The sequence below is a fragment of the Apodemus sylvaticus genome, chromosome 23 (assembly GCF_947179515.1).
Source record: "Apodemus sylvaticus chromosome 23, mApoSyl1.1, whole genome shotgun sequence".
NCBI classification, from domain to species: Eukaryota; Metazoa; Chordata; class Mammalia; order Rodentia; family Muridae; genus Apodemus; species Apodemus sylvaticus.
The window spans coordinates 32,257,837-32,276,338 of record NC_067494.1 but is presented as its reverse complement, the minus strand read 5'-3'; the positions used below and the strand labels follow the sequence as shown (position 1 = coordinate 32,276,338).

Sequence of the window (18,502 nt, the reverse complement as noted above, 5' to 3'; positions counted from 1 at the left end):
TCCTATGATGCCTTCCTTTCTCCTGTGTGTTCAGCTAGATTTTCATCTCTGCAGCAGTGGCTCCAGTAAACTCTGTAAGACAAAGTTCTACAGACTGAGGTGAGAAATGTCTCCTGGAGCACTCCTGAACAGCCTTATTCAGATGTGGAAAATCTCACTTGGCAATTTGCTAAGAAAATCAAAGCAAATTACTCTAAACTTCCTCTTTTTCTCTCTTCACAAGGATTACTAAGGGCCCAGCTAAATAATCTGTTCTTTGAAGTTGACTCACTGACTGCAACCTCCTTTTTAAGAATTGCAATGCTCCCGGAAAGTCCCATAGGCCCCCTTCTCTCCCCCTGTCCTCCCACCCACCCCTTCCCACTTCCCCGTTCTGGATTTGCCGAATAGGGCTTCACTGAGTCTTTCCAGAACAAGGGGCCACTCCTCCTTTCTTCTTGTACTTCATTTGATGTGTGTATTATGTTTTGGGTATTCCAGTTTTCTAGGTTAATATCCACTTATTAGTGAGTGCATACCATGATTCACCTTTTGAGTCTGGGTTACCTCACTTAGTATTATGTTCTCTAGCTCCATCCATTTGCCTAAGAATTTCATGAATTCATTGTTTCTAATGGCTGAATAGTACTCCATTGGGGAAATCATTTGAAATGTAAATAAAAAATATATCGAATAAAAAAAATAAAATAAAAAAAAAAGAATTGCAATGCTTTCACTCATAGTCATTTACATAATTACCACCTTCCAACCACATGCAGGTTTATATGGCTATGTGTATGTAGAGGAGGGTGGCTTTGACACTCTGGTATGGAAAGCATTGATTAAGTCAAGAAGTTTTTACAAGGTAGAAGCTAAATGTTAGATAAGAATTTCTCACAAAAATTTGTTAGGACCCAGGAGATATAAGAAACTTCAAACTCTTTGCAGGTTTACTGTTAACAATAAGTGACTCTGTATCCTAATTAGGAAGTTTGATGGCATCTGTAAGTTGATCCTCTGTATCTGTTACATGAGAAACATTGTACCTGATTGATTTGCATTTCCTTGTGCCAAATGGTTATGATAATTGTGCCTGCCTCACTGGCTAGATCTTTTGAAATGGTAATACCAACACTGTGTGTATAAAAATCCTTGCTTTAGAGCTCCTAAATACATTCAGATTCAAACCACCTATGTGTGGTTGTTTGTGTGTATCATTCCACAGAACCTGTTCCTCTCCTGAGATCCAAAGTTTCCCCAAGTTTCCCCCTTGGATCCTTATCTTCCCAGCTGAGACTCTCTGTGACACATCCCCTGGAACATGGATGATATCTCACATATTTTATACTTCAGTATTAGATAATAGTCACTACAAGTACTTGTAAGATAAATCTCCTTGGTTATATATGTGCACCTGAGGAGTTCTATCAACCTAAGACAGTTACAGATGGCACAGAACTAAGGATCCAGAAGGTGGTGGACCTGTTGATTAGAGGCTTCTCTTCCTAAACCTTTTCCTGTCAGAGGGATTCTGAGAGCTAGAAATCCATGACTCCTCTGGACCCCTGCTCCCACTTTGGACCTCACTTCTGTGTTTCTCTTACAGATAAAGACTCTCTAAATTGCAATCTCAGTGTCAACTATCGTGAGCTACGTGGACAGTGCTCAGTGAATCGAAATCCTCTCCTTCGTTTTGGTGATGGAAAACAGGAGGGAGATGTCACTGAGCTGTGTCCTTATTTGTTCCAAAGCCTGAAAGACACTTTAGGAGTGATGTGGAGCCTGCAATCAGGTAAGTATGAGACAGAATGCAAAGGTAGACATGATAAATGAGAAAGAGGAAGAGGAGAGCATGTGACAGAATGGGGCTGCTGAATTATCTTACTAGAAGAGCTGAACATTTTTTTCTACCTGGAACTACATGGAACACATTGTGCAAGCAATGGCAAGCCAGGAAGGAAAGATTACAGGTCCTAAGTGTGCAGAGAAAGACAGGACCTTTGGGGGAGGTGATGGTTTTTATAAAGGTTAGAAGATGATGTCATTTGCAGGTAATGATGCCTTGCAAGTCACCACAAATTGTCAATATACTCAACGAAAATTGATTTATGGATACGTGGAGATCACAAAAATTAATGAGAAGTATACATTTTATCCACTTAATAAAACCTGGAAAGAGAGTCATTCTGAAGCCAGCAGTGCCATGGAGCAATGGAAGAACGACAAGGACCTAGAACAAGGTCTCAGTAAAGTCTTCATGGGAGATTTCAGTGATTGCCTCCACAAATTGTTGCCACACTCCAGAGAAATGCAAAGTAAGTAGTTAGGTAGATTAGCACAAGAAAACAGTCACAGGGTGGGAAAGATATGGCAGTTCTCTTGAAAAGTCTGATGACTTCCCTGTCTGGATGGGAGTCAGGTGTGCCTAATGGAAAACTTGATAGACTGCGTGAGGGATTCATTGGTGGTCTTCCAGGGATGACCACGAGGATTTCTCTTTCCCATATTGTTGGGGTTTTGTCTAAGCTCCACCCCACACCTACCTGGCAATAGCCAGGTATGCCCCGCCCCAGAGATCTGGCCCACTATAAGAGGGGCTACTTGCTCCTCCTCTCCCTCTTTGCTCTCTGCTCTCCCACATACTCTCACCTCTCTGCCCCTGGGGCTCTTCCCCCCCTCCACGTGGTTATGACCGACCTCCACTCTCTCTCTCTCTCTCTCTCTCTCTCTCTCTCTCTCTCTCTCTCTCTACCTCTCTTTTTCTACCACTAACTCCCATCCCCTATTCTGAATAAACTCTATTCTATACCATGTCTGTGTGCGTGTGGTCCCTCAGGGGCAGAGGTGCCCAGGCAAGGGCCCGCCTGGACACCTTCCCCCACGCCGCCTAGCCACACTCACCTAACCCCTTATATCCCCCACCTTTAAGTCCCCTCATCATCCTGCTAAATCCTTCATTGAATCCTTCACATATCATCACCCAGTGCTTCACATTTCCTCATAACCTTTGGCCCAGGCACTACATGGCCTGCTAATGAGCCCCAAGCCTGTGTGCATCACTGTGCACTTTCAGCCTTCTCATCCTTGGGTAGAGCTGCCCTCCCAATATGCCACCTTGTTTGATGGTTCTGTACACCTTTGCTTTCTTTGGTAGTGAAACAAGGTCTGTAAGATCATCTCATACACTATGTGTTGCACAGCAAAGGGGTTAGATCTCTGTGCTACTGAATTTCTGAGGACCCAGAAAGTGAGGTGAGATTTGGTCATATTTGAAGTCTGGTTAAACCTCAACATCTGTTTGCATTTTAGCCTTACCAACCACTCCTGCACATATGGACCAACCAACTTCCGAGGCATGCAGTTCCAAACCCTTTGTACAACTGATAATGTTCAGCTGCCTACTCCTCCTCCTCCCCTATCTCCCAAATGTTTTCTGAGGAGAATCCTTGACAGTGACAGGTACTGGGCACAATGTTGGAAGTGGAGTAAGGGACAGAGGGGTGAGGACTGAGGAAGCAGGAGTGAATGAGTTCAGGAGTCCTGCTGTGATCCCTTAGCTGCAGATTCATGCTGAGAAAGGAGGCAGGAGATCCAGAGTTCATGTCACCTCACAGCAATAGCTTGGGCATGCTCAGCCTGGACAGGAGAGGAATTTATCACAGAGCAGGGGAAATGCCAAGGGCACACAGCAGATGCCTTGTCATAGTCTGTTCCTCATTAGGAGTGTCCCATGCTGCAGATACAGGACCAGCCGGAACATAGAAGAACATTCTAGTTCCTTTGGTGTGTAGAGGGAAGAGAATTCCATCCTAACAAACAAGAAAATGAAGATAGAAATTGTGAAATGGCCCAATGGCAAGACCACTTTCTGACCCACATTTTATTTCAAACACCCAAATGTCAGCTCACAAGCACTTCAGGTCCAGGAGGTCCAGCTCCTTCTTCTCTAGAGACAGAAGGCATTGGTACATCCCCCTTGCAGACATGCAGGCTAACCCTCAAAAATATAACATAGAAACAAACAAAGCAGCAGCAGCAGCAGCTGGAGCAGTGTTCTCACTAGAGACAGGTAACACTGAGCTCTTCCTGGAGTCCACTGCTGCCATCTGGACTGCCCTGGTGGATAAGGTGGGGCAGAACAATCACACCCACATCTGTTTGCTCCTCTTAGATGCTGAGAGTTTTAGAATGAAGGGGGAAAGATGGTGGAACCCCACTCAAGGCTTAGACAACCAGGACCCAGGACCTCTCTGCATAGGGATCCTCCAATCTTCTCCAGCCCCTCCCTGAGTGAGGGAGCAGAGTTAGTCATCAGTGCATCAACCTGAACCTCCATGCTCTGCCGTTGAGCCTGGGACTGACTCTGTAATGTGGAGGAAGAAGACAGTGCAGCTCTAGGGAGGCAGAGCCCAAGAGTGATGGGAGGAGGGAATGAATGACCCTCAGGGAGAGGGGTTAGGGGTGCTGATGACTGGGACAGGTCACCCAGGGAACTGACCCAGGCTGTCCTCAGAACCTTCATAAGATGTGTTTCCTTGTTGTAGGTGAAGAGGCTCCAGGGAAAGTCATGAGAACTCATCTGGAGCAGCCGCCGCCCCTTCCGTCATCCTCAAGCACATGCATCATCATGCTGCCGACACAGTGTGTCAAGGACTTCCCACTCTGTACCAGTCTCAGGTCATTTGTAATCACAGACTACTTTTTCTCTGGGTGATTTGCCCATAACATGGAATTACTTGATCTGGAGACTAGGATAAAATCAGTTATGTATTCATACCAAGCACAATAAACAGAATAACCAGATCTTTGTAGTGGGATTGTGAAGTTTAACTCCTGTGTATATAACTCATCAGTGTCTATGTCAGAGTGAGACAGACTAGGAGGAGCCTTACAGGGTGACATTCTCTACATCACCAATGAAAATTAGATATATGTGCTATTTAATATGACTATATACAACGGAAATGAACTACTTTATAACATAAAGTTAGAGTTTATAATATTACTACTATTCTAGAGTAGTCTGTGTGATACTAAGTAGTAGAGCCATGGCCACATGCACACTGGAGCAGCAGAAAACTTGGAACCCACTTGGTCCCACAGGCTGGCTGCTTCTGCAGTGGCAATCTGGCAGTGAAAGTTGGGGGGCAGAGAGTAAATTCACAGTTGTTGCTTCTGACCTACATGTGGGCACTTTTGCACAAGTACACTTGTACTCAACCATCCTAAGAATGTGGAGTTCATAGAGTGTGAAGTTCACTGCTGAAACACTTTGTTTTTGAAGCAGGGTCTCACTGTGTAGACTAGGCTGGCCTGGAACTCATAGGAACCCACCTACTTTTACCTTTCCAGCATTAGGTTTAAAGATGTGTGCCACCATGCCTGACTGCTCATTGGATTTTAAGCTCTAATGGTGTGATACTAAAGTATTAGAGCTTTAAAATTGCCTATTTCATACAGGTGTTCATGTTTTTGGGAATGGGTGCTGCCTATCACTTTGTAACCTTTAGCAGCATTTAATAGATAGGAACTATTAATGTACCTGAGGCATCACTAAAGGAAACCTTCAACAACTAAGCATAGGAAACACAAATTGTGAACTGTTTACTAGAGGTCAGTGGTAACTACAATAGGTCCACAGACCCTCACACAATTGACTCCATAATGGAAGTGTTATTCAGGCTATAAAACTCAGCACAAAAACAACACCTCCAGCCAAAAGAAAAAGAAAGACCTCATCTATCAAAGTCTATAGTTCTGAGAGAGTCTCTTATTGTAATAATTTTGCTTTTTGGCTTCTGTTGTTTGGCTTCTAATAGCTGTTCCTGTTAACTGAAGTATGTCAACCAGTAAAGTGTTTTGTTGTTGAAAAGCTCACCCTGGCAAAGGCTCCATTCTACACTGGGATTCCAAACACTTAGAATAATCTGAGCCAGGTAATCAAGGCTTTCTATTGGCTTAAACAGATTTCGTGGGAGAGGGAGGAACTGGAGGAAACATGGAGGAGAAACTGCAAAGGAAGAGGGCATAAAGTAAAGTGATGAATTAATTTAAGACAAATGTCTGAGCAGTCTTCTCTGTGGAATTCCTCTAGAACAGTACTGTCCATCCTCCAGTGTCCTCACTAGAAGGTTCTTACCACAGGTTCTGGGTGTCTAATTGCTGACTTAGTGTCTTTAAAGCAATCTCTTTCTATTCAGGTGTTTGTAAACTTTCTCCATTCGATTGGTTGACGGGTGTTCAAGTTTTTGCAAACGTGTGTTGTCTCTTTTATACAATTTTTACTTCAAATTTTCAGAATATTTTCAAAGTATTCTCTCATACTTATATTACTTTACAAGGTTTGTGGGGCTTATTTTTCATTTGTGATTACGTGTTTGTAGTATTCTTTTAGTTTTGAGTAAGTCTTTGTAATGATCTGTGAAGTTCAGTAAACTTTGGAAAGGATGTGTTTCCATTGAATTTCTTTATTGTTTCTATTCCATGTTTAATCTGTCTGAGATGTATTGTGCCTTTCTTGCTTTCCATTTGCTGTGCATATCATTATTTATCCATATCCCTTTGTTTTATTTCATATATATTGATTCAAAATATGTTGTTGGATGGCTCAGGACTCTAGAGTTAGAGCCAAGCAGATCTCTGAGTTAGAGGACCCTCTCTGGTCTACATAGAGAGTTCCAATGCAATCAGGCGTATACATAGACAACTAGTCTTAAAAAACCAAAAGAGTAAGACAGGAAGAAGAAATGTGCTGGTTCTCATCAAGTGCAGAGAACGTGTCTGCAGAGTACAAATGGGACATCTACACCATGTGCCCTGCCCACAAGGCTCAGGAGTCAGCATGAAGCAGGAACACCTGATCCAGTTGTTACAGTAGAAAGTTTTGCTTCACTAGCGTAAAGGTTATTGTTATTTTATGCTTTCATCTTCAGTGTTTATTGTTATTATCAGCTAATGGCTGCACATGTGTATGGGCACCATGTCATGAAACGCTGACAGAAGCCAAAGAGGTACCTGATCCCCTAGAACTGGAGCTATACATAGGTGTGAGCCACAATGTGAGTGCTGAGAACTGAGTGCAGGTCCTCAGGAAGAGCATCCAGTGATCTGAACCTCTGCATCATCTCTTCAGTCCCTAAAATATCATTTTTCCAAAGACAGAAAGTTGGAAGGTCGTGAGAGTGGATCTGTAAAGAGTGAGGGGAATGTGGGGGCCGTGAACATGGTCAACGCACGTGTGTGCAGGCATGACAAAGTCTGTGTTTACAAATCTTTTGTTTGAATTAAGCAACCCACAACCAGGCCTTATGCAGAGTGACAGACCTTGGACCACACAGCCCTAAATGGTATATTTCAAGCAAGATCTCTCTGAGATCTTGTTAGGTAGGGTATCCAGCCCCAGATTCAAAACTCTCCCACACCCATTCCTCCCCAAATCTACAAGTCAGGACATCACAGGTATAGCCCCACTTCCAAGGCTACAGTTTCTTTTAATTTCATCTACCTGGGTGTTTTGAAAACATATATGTCTGTGCAACATGTTTATGTCTGGCTTCTGAAGAGGTCAAAAGAGGGCATCAGATCTGTTGAACCCGAGTTGACAGTTGCAGGTCACCATGTGGATTCTGAAAATAGAATCCTGGTCCTAAGGAAGAGGTCCCAGGGCCTAGGAAAGATTTTACAGATGTTGAATTTTCACTTGTTCCTTGGATCTCTCATTCAGGGAGAAGACAGAGCACTCCTCACTGTACCTCAGAGAGGGAGTCTGCTACAGCCAGAGCTTTAGTACACAGTGGAGATGAAGTCTGTACCATGACAGACAGGTTAGCAGAAGATGAGCAGATCTATGCCTGAAGAAAAACTGCTAGACTCAATGGAAAACTGTAAATTAGAGAGATGAAGAGAGAAGCAGACTCACATTGTGTCACAAGTTCCTGTGTAGACAGGAACATAATCAGGAGAATGGGCCATGGGCCCTGAGGAATCCTAAGGAGAGAGGGAGAGAGGGAGAGAGGGAGAGAGAGGGGGGAGAGAGGAAGAGAAGAAGAGAGGGACAGAGGGAGAGAGAGATAGAGAGAGAAGGAGAGAGGGATAGAGGGAGAGAAGGGAGGGAGATGGAGGGGTATGGCAGGGGGAGGGGAGGGTTTAGGGGGAAGAGGAGACAACATGGTGGAGACTGAACACTTTAGAGGTTTCTCCCTGAAAGATATTTTGCCGTTCATTGTCTAGAGAGGCAGAGAGCTACGATATGTAAATAGCTCTTGTTCATTTTATTCAAGAGTAAATTCTGTAAATATAACAAATTAAATTTTACTAAAGTGATTCTAAAACAGAAATTAGACCCATAAACCTTTCTGTATAGAAATTTCTACAAATAACTGTACTGACTGAAAATAGGTCCGAGGTAAATTATCGTGGTCAGACTTTGCTTCTGTCTTAAGTTCTCTTCACTCTCAGCATCACTATTGACTGACACAGCTGAGTTATTTGTAATAGCAGCTAATATTAAAGACTTTTATGAGTATTTTACACCAGTTTGGGTATTTTTATTATACTTATTTTTCTTGTAAAGAGATACGAATGCTTGCAGTAAATCATGAAAACTATTTACTCAATAATATTTAGATGTCTATGTAAAATGATTACTTTTAACAAAAACTGACAGAAAGCACTGTTATCTTCAAGATCTTAGCTCAGCACCATACAGTCACTATTCATTTTAAGAATTCATGACACTTAATCCTAAAAATGTGTTCAAATATATCATCTATTTTGTATTTATGAAGATAAAGTTTGTCTTGTTAGCTACTCTACAAAGAGTAAAAAATGTTTCAATGACCATATGTATAAAGATAATATTATGGATTTTCACAAGATTTTTGGAAGGTTCCTTACTTACAAACAAAAGGGCTCTGAAAACTGATACAATTTATATTATCATTTCACCTAATGATAAAATTAGCAGAATATTTTAAGAAAAGAATTAGTTTTGGCAAAAGATGTTAAATATTTTATCCATAGTAGAAAGGAAGCTACAGAATCAGCAGCACCTAACAGTTTATATTTGGACAGTTTCACTCCTCCTTCCTTTAAGAAATGGTGTACAAACATGAGGTAAGGCAATGCCTCCCCTGATTTTGGCGCCATTATTCTCAGGTTGTGGCAGATTTCAGGTCCCCACTGAGGTGGAGCTTGTTACTGTAGGTGGTGGCCTTAAGCAGGGGGAGCAGAGCATAAAATGAGGCAGACTGAAGTCTCAGGCAATAGCCATCTTTATTCAAAGCATCAGACACTTGGGTTAAGCAAGGTCATATGAGCAAAGTTCACAGGACTGAACACAGTCCTAAGGACATCATGCTTGGAAATACTTCTTAGGCACACAAGTAAGCAGCAATGTGTAATCTGGAGCAAACCCACCCCTGTTTACACCTAGGAGGGGCATGAAAGATCATTTTAAGAACAAGCCCAGGTTTAGGAGAAACAGGATTTACAAGGCTTGTCTCATTTACTAAGATTTTTCCCAAAAGCTCTTATAAATCTCACAGAGAATCCTGGATAGTGATATGACAATATGACTGTGCCAACTCTTCTATACCAAAGCCATACACACACAAACACACACACACACACACACACACACACACACACAGAGAGAGAGAGAGAGAGAGAGAGAGAGAGAGAGAGAGAGAGAGAGCTTCTGATACTATTGGTAATCTGTGCCATATCACTTTCAACTAACTGTAGAGTCAAATATTAAAGCCGACAGTCAGTGATTCTATCTTTCCTTGTTTCTTTTCCCTTTCTCAATCTTAGACTATGACGCTATAGTGTCAGGCGCTGTCTTTCTCTGGATTATTCCTTATTATGTAAAACTATGGCTTTTAGGCTGGATCTTGCCTGAAGTGGCTACATTTTACAGACAACAAGTTGATACCATGGTGTCTCCTCTACAAATTGACCCTCATTCTGTCCAGCACCCTCCATAGGCAAAAACAGGTGAATAATTTATTTCTAATTTTCAAAATTATAAACATATAATTTTATAATTATAAACATATCACAATTAATTAGACACATGAGTATGTGGTCCTATGAAAACTACACAAGAAAAATCAGACCTGTGGAGTTGTCAAATAGCACAATTGATCAAGGGTGAATCACCCTGACCTTGACAAATAATTAGTACACCTACCATCCTTATGCTGATTCTGTAGCTTCCTTTCTACCTGGTGATGCCTACCCCCAACCTCCAAACAGATACCCTCATGTGTATCCCAAGGTCAACATGCAGAAACTCCTGATGGTCCTCTGTACTTCACTTCAGTGACTACTGTTAGCACATGTTTCAGTTTCTACCTCTGCTGTCTATTCACCCTCACATGTTCATCACCACCCTTCCCCACCTCAATGATTCTGCACTTTATCCTTCCCCATACCATTCAACTCTGAGGCTGACCAGGCCCTGTTAGCCTGCAGCCTCCTTACTATCTTATCTGGCCAACAACATCTGACCGAATTCTCGGACTTAGTAATACTTCTATGCTGTGGACTCCTTAAACCACATATAGACATTCCACAATCTACACACACACATCACATGCAGGCACAAATAAACATATCTCATGCATGCACACATATACATAAAGTGTGATATATATTATAAGATCTGAAATTTAGAACCCATATTTGCTGGTAGCCACTTATTAAAACTGGAAGACCTGGGCAAATTGAATCCAATAAAATTCAGTATCTTGTGAATTCATTAGTATTTCATCAATACTGATGTTGTAGAAAGACACAAACATATCCACCTATATTTCTGACATAGCATCTTCAGGGCACGACTCCACTTGTTATGGAATCAAATGAGTAATCAAGATTTTGAGAAATAATTGGAAATACACAATTTTTCATCAATCAAATTAAACCATTTTGTCATTTAAATAAATTGATCATGCTTTCAAAGTCTCATGAACAGAGAGTTAGTTTGTTCTTTTGACCCAGGGCCTGTTTCATACAGCAATAAAAACTTACACTGTTCAGGGTGATTCTAGCCCCAGGGCTGAAATGAGGGAAGCCTAAAATCCAGGTAGATCAAGAGTCAGAGGGAAGAAGGCTGAGAAGGCACATTGCTTCTTTGTGCAGGGTCTCAACTCATAAAGAATTTGCAAAAACAAATCAGGGAAAAAGCAGAGGAGAAAGGAAGAAACCAACCTCAGATCCCAGACCTAAGCCAACCATACATAAGGTAGAACATAGGATTACACTCTTCTAAGAACTATTAGACAGGCTGAAGACAACTATCTGGGCTTGGAGTTGTGGCTCAGTGCTTAAGAGCATCTGCTTCCCTATCAGGGATCAGAGTTTCATTACAGCACCCATGCCGGGCTGTAACCTTAATTTTTTTCAAATACTATTGTTAATGATGGTTCTTAAACACTATACCCTCCCTTTTAGCCCACCGTATACTGGAGGTAGTAGGAAAGAAAGGATACAGGGGAAGTGGATCTGCTGAGGAAGGTTCATTGGAACAGTTCCTTTCTAGGTTGCCTGGAAATCAGCAGTTCAATTCCCACTTTAGCAGGCAGTGGCAGCTCGATCCACTAGCAGACACTTCATGGATACAGCAGCAGTCCATTTTGGTAGAATCTAGTTATCAACAGTAGTGACACAACCTGTCAAAGACATCCAGGCCTCAGTCTCTGCTCAAGTCATCATGAGAGACGAAGAGGAACAACAGGAAATGTCCTCAGCTGTTTCTCTCTCAGGAACTTAAAGATCAGCAAAGGTCTGAAACCCACAACCTTTACACAGTTAGCTGTACCAACAAGTCAAGCTCTGTCTCTGTCACTCTGTTGCATCCCACTTATACCCTTCAAACATCACTGTCCTCCATGCGCCTTGCCTCAGTGTGCATCTTTCCTCAGCACAAACATCCAATCAGCCCAACTCTGTGGAAGCAATAAGAAAGTGCACTACACCACTGGAAGTGTTTTTGCTCTTTTCTATGGAGTCCCAGCAAATGCAGCTCAACTACAAACTATATAGGGAACCAATATATGTGTGTTGTTAGCAAAGAATCCTTCATCACCTGTACTTTAAGGTGCTTCCTTTAGCAGAACAGCCTCTCTCCTGTGGTGGCTTCAGTGAAATGTTCACTCAAAAGTCTGACTTAGCCTTTCATACCAATGTCCACTAATGAAATGTTCCTTCATATGTTCATCCCAGAAATACACCATCCAACCGACTGTTCAAAAGGGGGAAAAACTGGGGGCATCTAACAGAAATGTCACAGAGGATAGGAGACATCTGTCATCCTCAGAGGAGAAATTTTCTTGGGATTGCGGCTAGAGAAAGCATCAGTTCTTTGAGATCATGTGGATGTCCAAACAGACATGGGAGACTCTGGATCTATAGAAGCCTAGAGCCCAGATAAACCCATAGCCAGACTAACCAAAGGGCACAGAGACAGTATACAGATTAGCTGTATGTGAATTAGCTTCCTTTTGTTCCAGGGCTTTCAGGTGTGTCCTTAAGCTGCTAGTATATGCTCTCTCCATTTTCTTTTTGGAGGCCCTCAGGGCTATGAGTTTTCCTCTTAGCACTGCTTTCATTGTGTCCCAAAGATTTGGGTATGTTGTGCCTTCATTTTCATTAAATTCTTAAAAGTCTCTGATTTCTTTCTTTATTTCTTTTTTGGCCAAGGTGTCATTGAGTAGAGTATTGTTCAGCCTCCATGTATATGTGGGCCTTCTGTCATTTTTGTCGCCATTGAAGACCACTCTTACTCCATAGTGATCCAATAGGAGGCATGGAATTAATTCGATCTTTTTATATTTGTTGAGGACTGTCTTGTGACCAATTATATGGTCGATTTTGGAGAAGATACCATGAGGTGCTGAGAAAAAGGTATATTCTTGTGTTTTAGGGTGAAATGCTCTATAAATATCAGTCAAGTCCAATTAAAAGCAATATACAGCAAACCAGTAGCCAGGATCAAACTAAATGGAGAGAAACTTGAAGCAATCCCACTAAAATCAGGGACTAGACAGGGCTGCCCCCTTTCTCCTTATCTATTCAATATTGTACTTGAGGTACTTGCTCGGGCAATTAGACAACATAAAGAGGTCAAAAGGATACAAATTGGAAAGGAAGAAGTCAAACTATCATTATTTGCAGATGATATGATAGTCTACCTAAGTGACTCAAAAAACTCCACTAGGGAAATCCTACAGCTGATAAACAACTTCAGCAAAGTGGCAGGTTATAAAATCAACTCAAGTAAATCAGAAGCCTTCCTATACTCAAAGGATAAGCAGGCTGAGAAAGAAATTAGGGAAATGACTCCCTTCACAATAGCCACAAACAGTATAAAGTACCTTGGGGTGACTCTTACCAAACATGTGAAAGATCTATATGACAAGAACTTCAAGACTCTGAAGAAGGAAATAGAGGAAGACCTCAAAAAATGGAAAAACCTCCCATGCTCATGTTTCAGTAGTATTAATATAGTTAGAATGGTCATTTTGCCAAAAGCAATATACAGATTCAATGCAATACCCATCAAAATCCCAATTCAATTCTTCATAGAGTTAGAAAGAGCAATTCTCAAATTCATCTGGAATAACAAAAAACCCAGGATAGCTAAAACTATTTCAACAACAAAAGAAATTCTGGGGGCATCAGTATCCCTGACCTCAAGCAATATTACCAAGCAATAGTGTTTAAAACTGCATGGTATTGGTACAGTGACAGGCAGGAGGATCAATGGAACAGGATTGAAGATCCAGAAATGAACCCACACACCTATGGCCACTTGATCCTGGACAAAGGGGCTGAAAACATCCAATGGAAAAAAGATAGCCTTTTCAACAAATGGTGCTGGTTCAACTGGAGGTCAGCATGCAGAAGAATGCGAATTGATCCATTCTTGTCTCCTTGTACTAAGCTCAAATCCAAATGGATCCAGGACTTCCATATAAAGCCAGACACTCTGAAGCTAATAGAAAAGAAACTGGGGAAGACCCTTGAGGACATCGGTACAGGGGGAAAGTTCCTGAACAGAACACCAATAGCTTATGCTCTAAGATCAAATGGGACCTCATAAAATTACAAAGTTTCTGTAAAGCAAAGGACACCATCAAAAGGACAAATCGGCAACCAACAAATTGGGAGAAGATCTTCACCAACCCTACATCAGATAGAGGGCTAACATCCAATATATACAAAGAACTCAAGAAGTTAGACCCCAGAAAACCAAATAACCCTATTAAAAATAGGGTACAGAGTTAAACAAAGAATTCTCACCTGAAGAACTTTGGATGGCGGAGAAGCATCTTAAAAAATGCTCAACTTCACTAGTCATCATGGAACTGCAAATCAAAAGAACCCTGAGATTTCACCTTACACCAGTCAGAATGGCTAAGATTAAAAACTCAGGAGACAGCAGATGCTGGTGAGGATGTGGAGAAAGAGGAACTCCTCCACTGCTGGTGGGGTTGCAAATTAGTACAACCACTCTGGAAATCAGTCTGGCAGTCCCTCAGAAAACTGGGCATGTCACTTCCGAAGGATCCTGCTATACCACTCCTGGGCATATACCCAGAGGATTCCCCAGCATGTTATAAGGATATATTTTTCACTATGTTCATATCAGCCCTATTTATAATAGCCAGAAGCTGGAAAGAACACAGGTATCCCTCAACAGAAGAATGGATGCAAAAAATATGCTATATCTACACAATGGAGTACTATTCAGCCATTAGAAACAATGAATTCATGAAATTCTTAGGCAAATGAATGGAGGTGGAGAACATCATACTAAGTGAGGTAACCCAGGTTCAAAAGATCAATGATGGTACTCACTAATAAGTGGATATTAGCTTGGAAAACTGGAATATGCAAAACATAATCCACACTTCAAATGAGGTACAAGAAGAATGGAGGAGTGGCCCTAGTTCTGGAAAGACTCAGTGTAGCAGTATAAGACAAAACCAGAACAGGGAAGTGGGAAGGGATGGATGGGAGAGCAGAGGGAGGGAAAGGGGCTTATGTGACTTTTGGGGAGTGGGGAACCAGAAAAGGGGAAATCATTTGAAATATAAATAAAAAATATATTGAATAAAATTAAAAAAACAAAACAAAACTGCATGGTATTGGCACAGTGACAGACCAGTGGACCAATGGAATAGAATTGAAGATCCAGAAATGAATCCACACACCTATGGTCACTTGATCTTCGACAAAGGAGCCGAAAATTTCCAGTGGAAAAAAGATAGCCTCTTCAACAAATGGTGCTGGTTCAATTGGAGGTCAGCATGCAGAAGAATGCGAATTGTTCCATTCTTATTTCCATGTACTAAACTTCACTCCAAGTGGATCAAGGACCTCCAATGTAAAACCAGACACATTGAAACTAATAGAAAAGAAACTGGGGAAGACCCTTGAGGACATGGGCGTAGGGGAAAAGTTCCTGAACTTTTAGCTTATGCTCTAAGATCAAGAATTGACAAATGGGACCTCATAAAATTACAAAGTTTCTATAAGGCAAAGGACACTGTTAAAAGGACAAAACAGCAACCATCAAATTGGGAAAAGATATTCACCAGCCCTACATCTGATAGAGGGCTAATATCCAATATATACAAAGAACTCAAGAAGTTAGACCCCAGGGAACCAAATAACCCTATTAAAAATGGGGTACAGATCTTAACAAAGAATTTTCCCCTGAAGATATTCGGATGGCTGAGAGGCACCTTAAGAAGTGCTCAACATCATTAGTCATTAGGGAAATGCAAATCAAAACAACCCTGAGTTTTCATCTTACACCAGTCAGAATGGCTAAGGTCAAAAACTCAGGAGACAGCAGGTATTGGCGAGGATGTGGAGACAGAGGAACACTCCTCTACTGATGGTGGGGCTGTAAGATGGTACAACCACTTTGGAAATCAGTCTGGCAGTTACTCATAAAACTGGACATGACACTTCCGGAGGACCCTGCTATACCTCTCCTGTGCACATACCCAAAGGATTCCCCGGCATGCAATAAAGACACATGCTCCATTATGTTCATAGCAGCCTTATTTATAATAGCCAGAAGGTGGAAAGAACCCAGATGTTCTTCAAAGGAGGAATGGATACAGAAAATGTGGTATATTTACACAATGGAATACTACTCAGCAATTAGAAACAATGAATTCCCAAATTTTTTAGGCAAATGGTTTGATCATCCTAAGTGAGGTAACCCAATCACAAAAGAATACACATGGAACGCAATCTCTGATAAGTGGATATTAATTAACCCAGATGCTCTGAATATCGAAGGCACAAATCACATAACAAATGACTCCCATGAAGAAGTATGGAGAGGGTCCTGATCCTGGAAAGGATTGATCTAGCATTGGAGGGAAATATAAGGACAGAGAAAAAGGAGGGTGGTGATTGGAGAATGGAAGGAGAGAAGAAGGTTTATGGGACATATGGGGAGGGGGGATCTGGAAAGGGGAAATCATTTGGAATATAAACAAAGTATATGGAAAATTTTAAAAAAAGAAAAGTAAGAGACTTCCATATAAAACGCATGGCTCAAGGAAGAAGGAGACACAGGGAGACAAGAACACAGACAATGCATAAGTCAGTCAATGTGTGCAGTTCAGTTGAGACCAGTGAAATGATTTGGACGGAATTAGTTGAGAGTCCATGCAATGAGTGCAGTACAATGTAGTTGAATTTGTTTATGAGTTTATGCAGTTCAGTGGGAGTCAGCAAAGGCAGTTGAAGCCAGTGAATAACAAGGAGCCAGAAGATCCCAAAGACCATCTCTGACATCACAGGGTGAATCAAGGCAGGAAGTGAGGTGTGTGTCAGTGCACATGACCTTTGGCAATTTAACTCTGTTGCTATTATGGGAACAAAAGCTAATGGCTTCTGGAAGTCTAATTCCTGCTGATAGCAGCAGGGGATTAAAAGATCCTAGTTACTTAGGCTCTATACACTGGCTCATGGACCTCTCTCTGATCAGGCAAGAGGCTTGGAGTTTGTTATTCCTTCATGAGTTAGAGAGAAGGGAAAAGAAAAGGTCAGACACCGAGACATACACACTGGATCAAGTAGGAAAGGGTTATTCCAAAACTTTGTTATTGCTTTGAACTTTTTATACCTTTTAAGAGAAAAGGTTCTCTATGTATGGAAAAATTACCTCATAGATAAAATGTTACACAAAAGGGGAGTTATAGGATGTTGATAGTAAGTTCAAAGCACTGCTTCATTCTGTAAGTTCATTACAAACTCAAAGCAACAAAAACTCAAAGTTTCAGATGGCCTTATTTTATCATAGTGCATAGCTGTGGCTTCATCCTTGCACCTGACCTAGAATGCATGTTTTTCCTTGATCACAAATCTGTTCCAAGCTTACTGCTCTTCTTAGTGGAATTTATGAAAGCTCATTGTAGTCCTTATTATGTAGTCTTTACTTCCTATTCCATGAGACAGGGCACATTCAATTCTTGATTCTAAGTTTACTAAATCTTTCAGGCAAAACAGATAAATATAACCCTTTAAACTTTCTTCCTAAAATTCTTTGAAATGATTTTTGTAGAGTTATTACTTCTTCTAAACAGCATTAGCTCATAAAAGTTCATTTTCTTGTTGACCTGCAAGAAATTTACCCAATATGGTGGGCTATCACTCAGGATAAGTAATCACACCAAGCTATAGGCAGGAAAGGTCCCCCAGTGTCTGCTCACACCAGGTCAAGTGTGTGAGGAATATAGCAGAGACAAACATGAGGAAGCACATGAGTAGCAAGAAGCAATTCTCAGACTAAGTCTCTGGTCCCATGCCCACCAGAGCTCCCCCATCACAGCCAAGCATTTTTATGGGCCATCTCCACAGACCTCACTTGTCCAAGGCTACTATTTCTGCATGGTGTCCACCAAGAAGATTGCAATAGATTGCCAGAGTTAGTTTGAAAGAACTAGCAAAGAAATTCATTCAGAAGCCAGTTTGAATCACTCAGCTGAGAGAGGAGTTTGATCTGGAATAGCTGAATTGAAACAGTCAGCCAGAATTCAGAAAGAACAAGAAAGGGTGAGCTTATTCAGCAGTAGGCCTCCAAGACCACAATTACATCTGGTGAAATAAAGCTATTTATATATTACGGTAATGATTGTGGGGCTGGGGGGACACCAGAGAGGACTAAGAAAGTGTCTGACTGTAGGCAAAGTGGAAGAGTTTTTGCATGAGGTCTCAGACTGATTGGAGAGTAGGCCATATGGCTATTACTAGGAAATAAATCGATGAGAGTAATGCTATTGATAACACCTAGTAAAGGAGCAGAAGTTCTAGGGATGTGAGGTTGGCCATTAATATCAGTATGGAAACCTGTGAGGGGAAGATTTGATCATAGTAGTATGTCTACCTAGCTCAATATCTAACACAAATGAAAGATTTACCACTTAGAGTGTTACCCCAGGTTCTTCTCAATTGTTGTGGGAAGAGTGTTGTTGGGACAAGTTCTAGGGAA

The 18,502-nt window shown here is 41.4% G+C and overlaps 1 protein-coding gene across 1 annotated transcript; it reads left to right on the top strand.

The window, feature by feature from the left end:
- The first annotated feature begins 7 nt into the window (after positions 1–7).
- On the top strand, positions 8–3,416 carry LOC127673706 (histocompatibility antigen 60c-like). The gene is made up of 4 exons (XM_052169495.1): positions 8–74; positions 1,586–1,771; positions 2,031–2,294; positions 3,289–3,416. The coding sequence occupies exons 1-4, from the start codon at positions 8–10 to the stop codon at positions 3,414–3,416; spliced, it is 645 nt and encodes a 214-aa protein (XP_052025455.1).
- The last annotated feature ends 15,086 nt before the right edge of the window (positions 3,417–18,502 follow it).

Excerpts from the sequence above, each read along its gene's own strand:
- LOC127673706 (XM_052169495.1), top strand. The coding sequence starts at position 8 with ATGCCTTCCTTTCTCCTGTGTGTTCAGCTAGATTTTCATCTCTGCAGC. Across the intron at positions 75-1,585 it reads CAGTGGCTCCAGTAAACTCT|ATAAAGACTCTCTAAATTGC; the intron begins GTAAGACAAAGT and ends TTTCTCTTACAG. Across the intron at positions 1,772-2,030 it reads GATGTGGAGCCTGCAATCAG|GTAATGATGCCTTGCAAGTC; the intron begins GTAAGTATGAGA and ends TGTCATTTGCAG.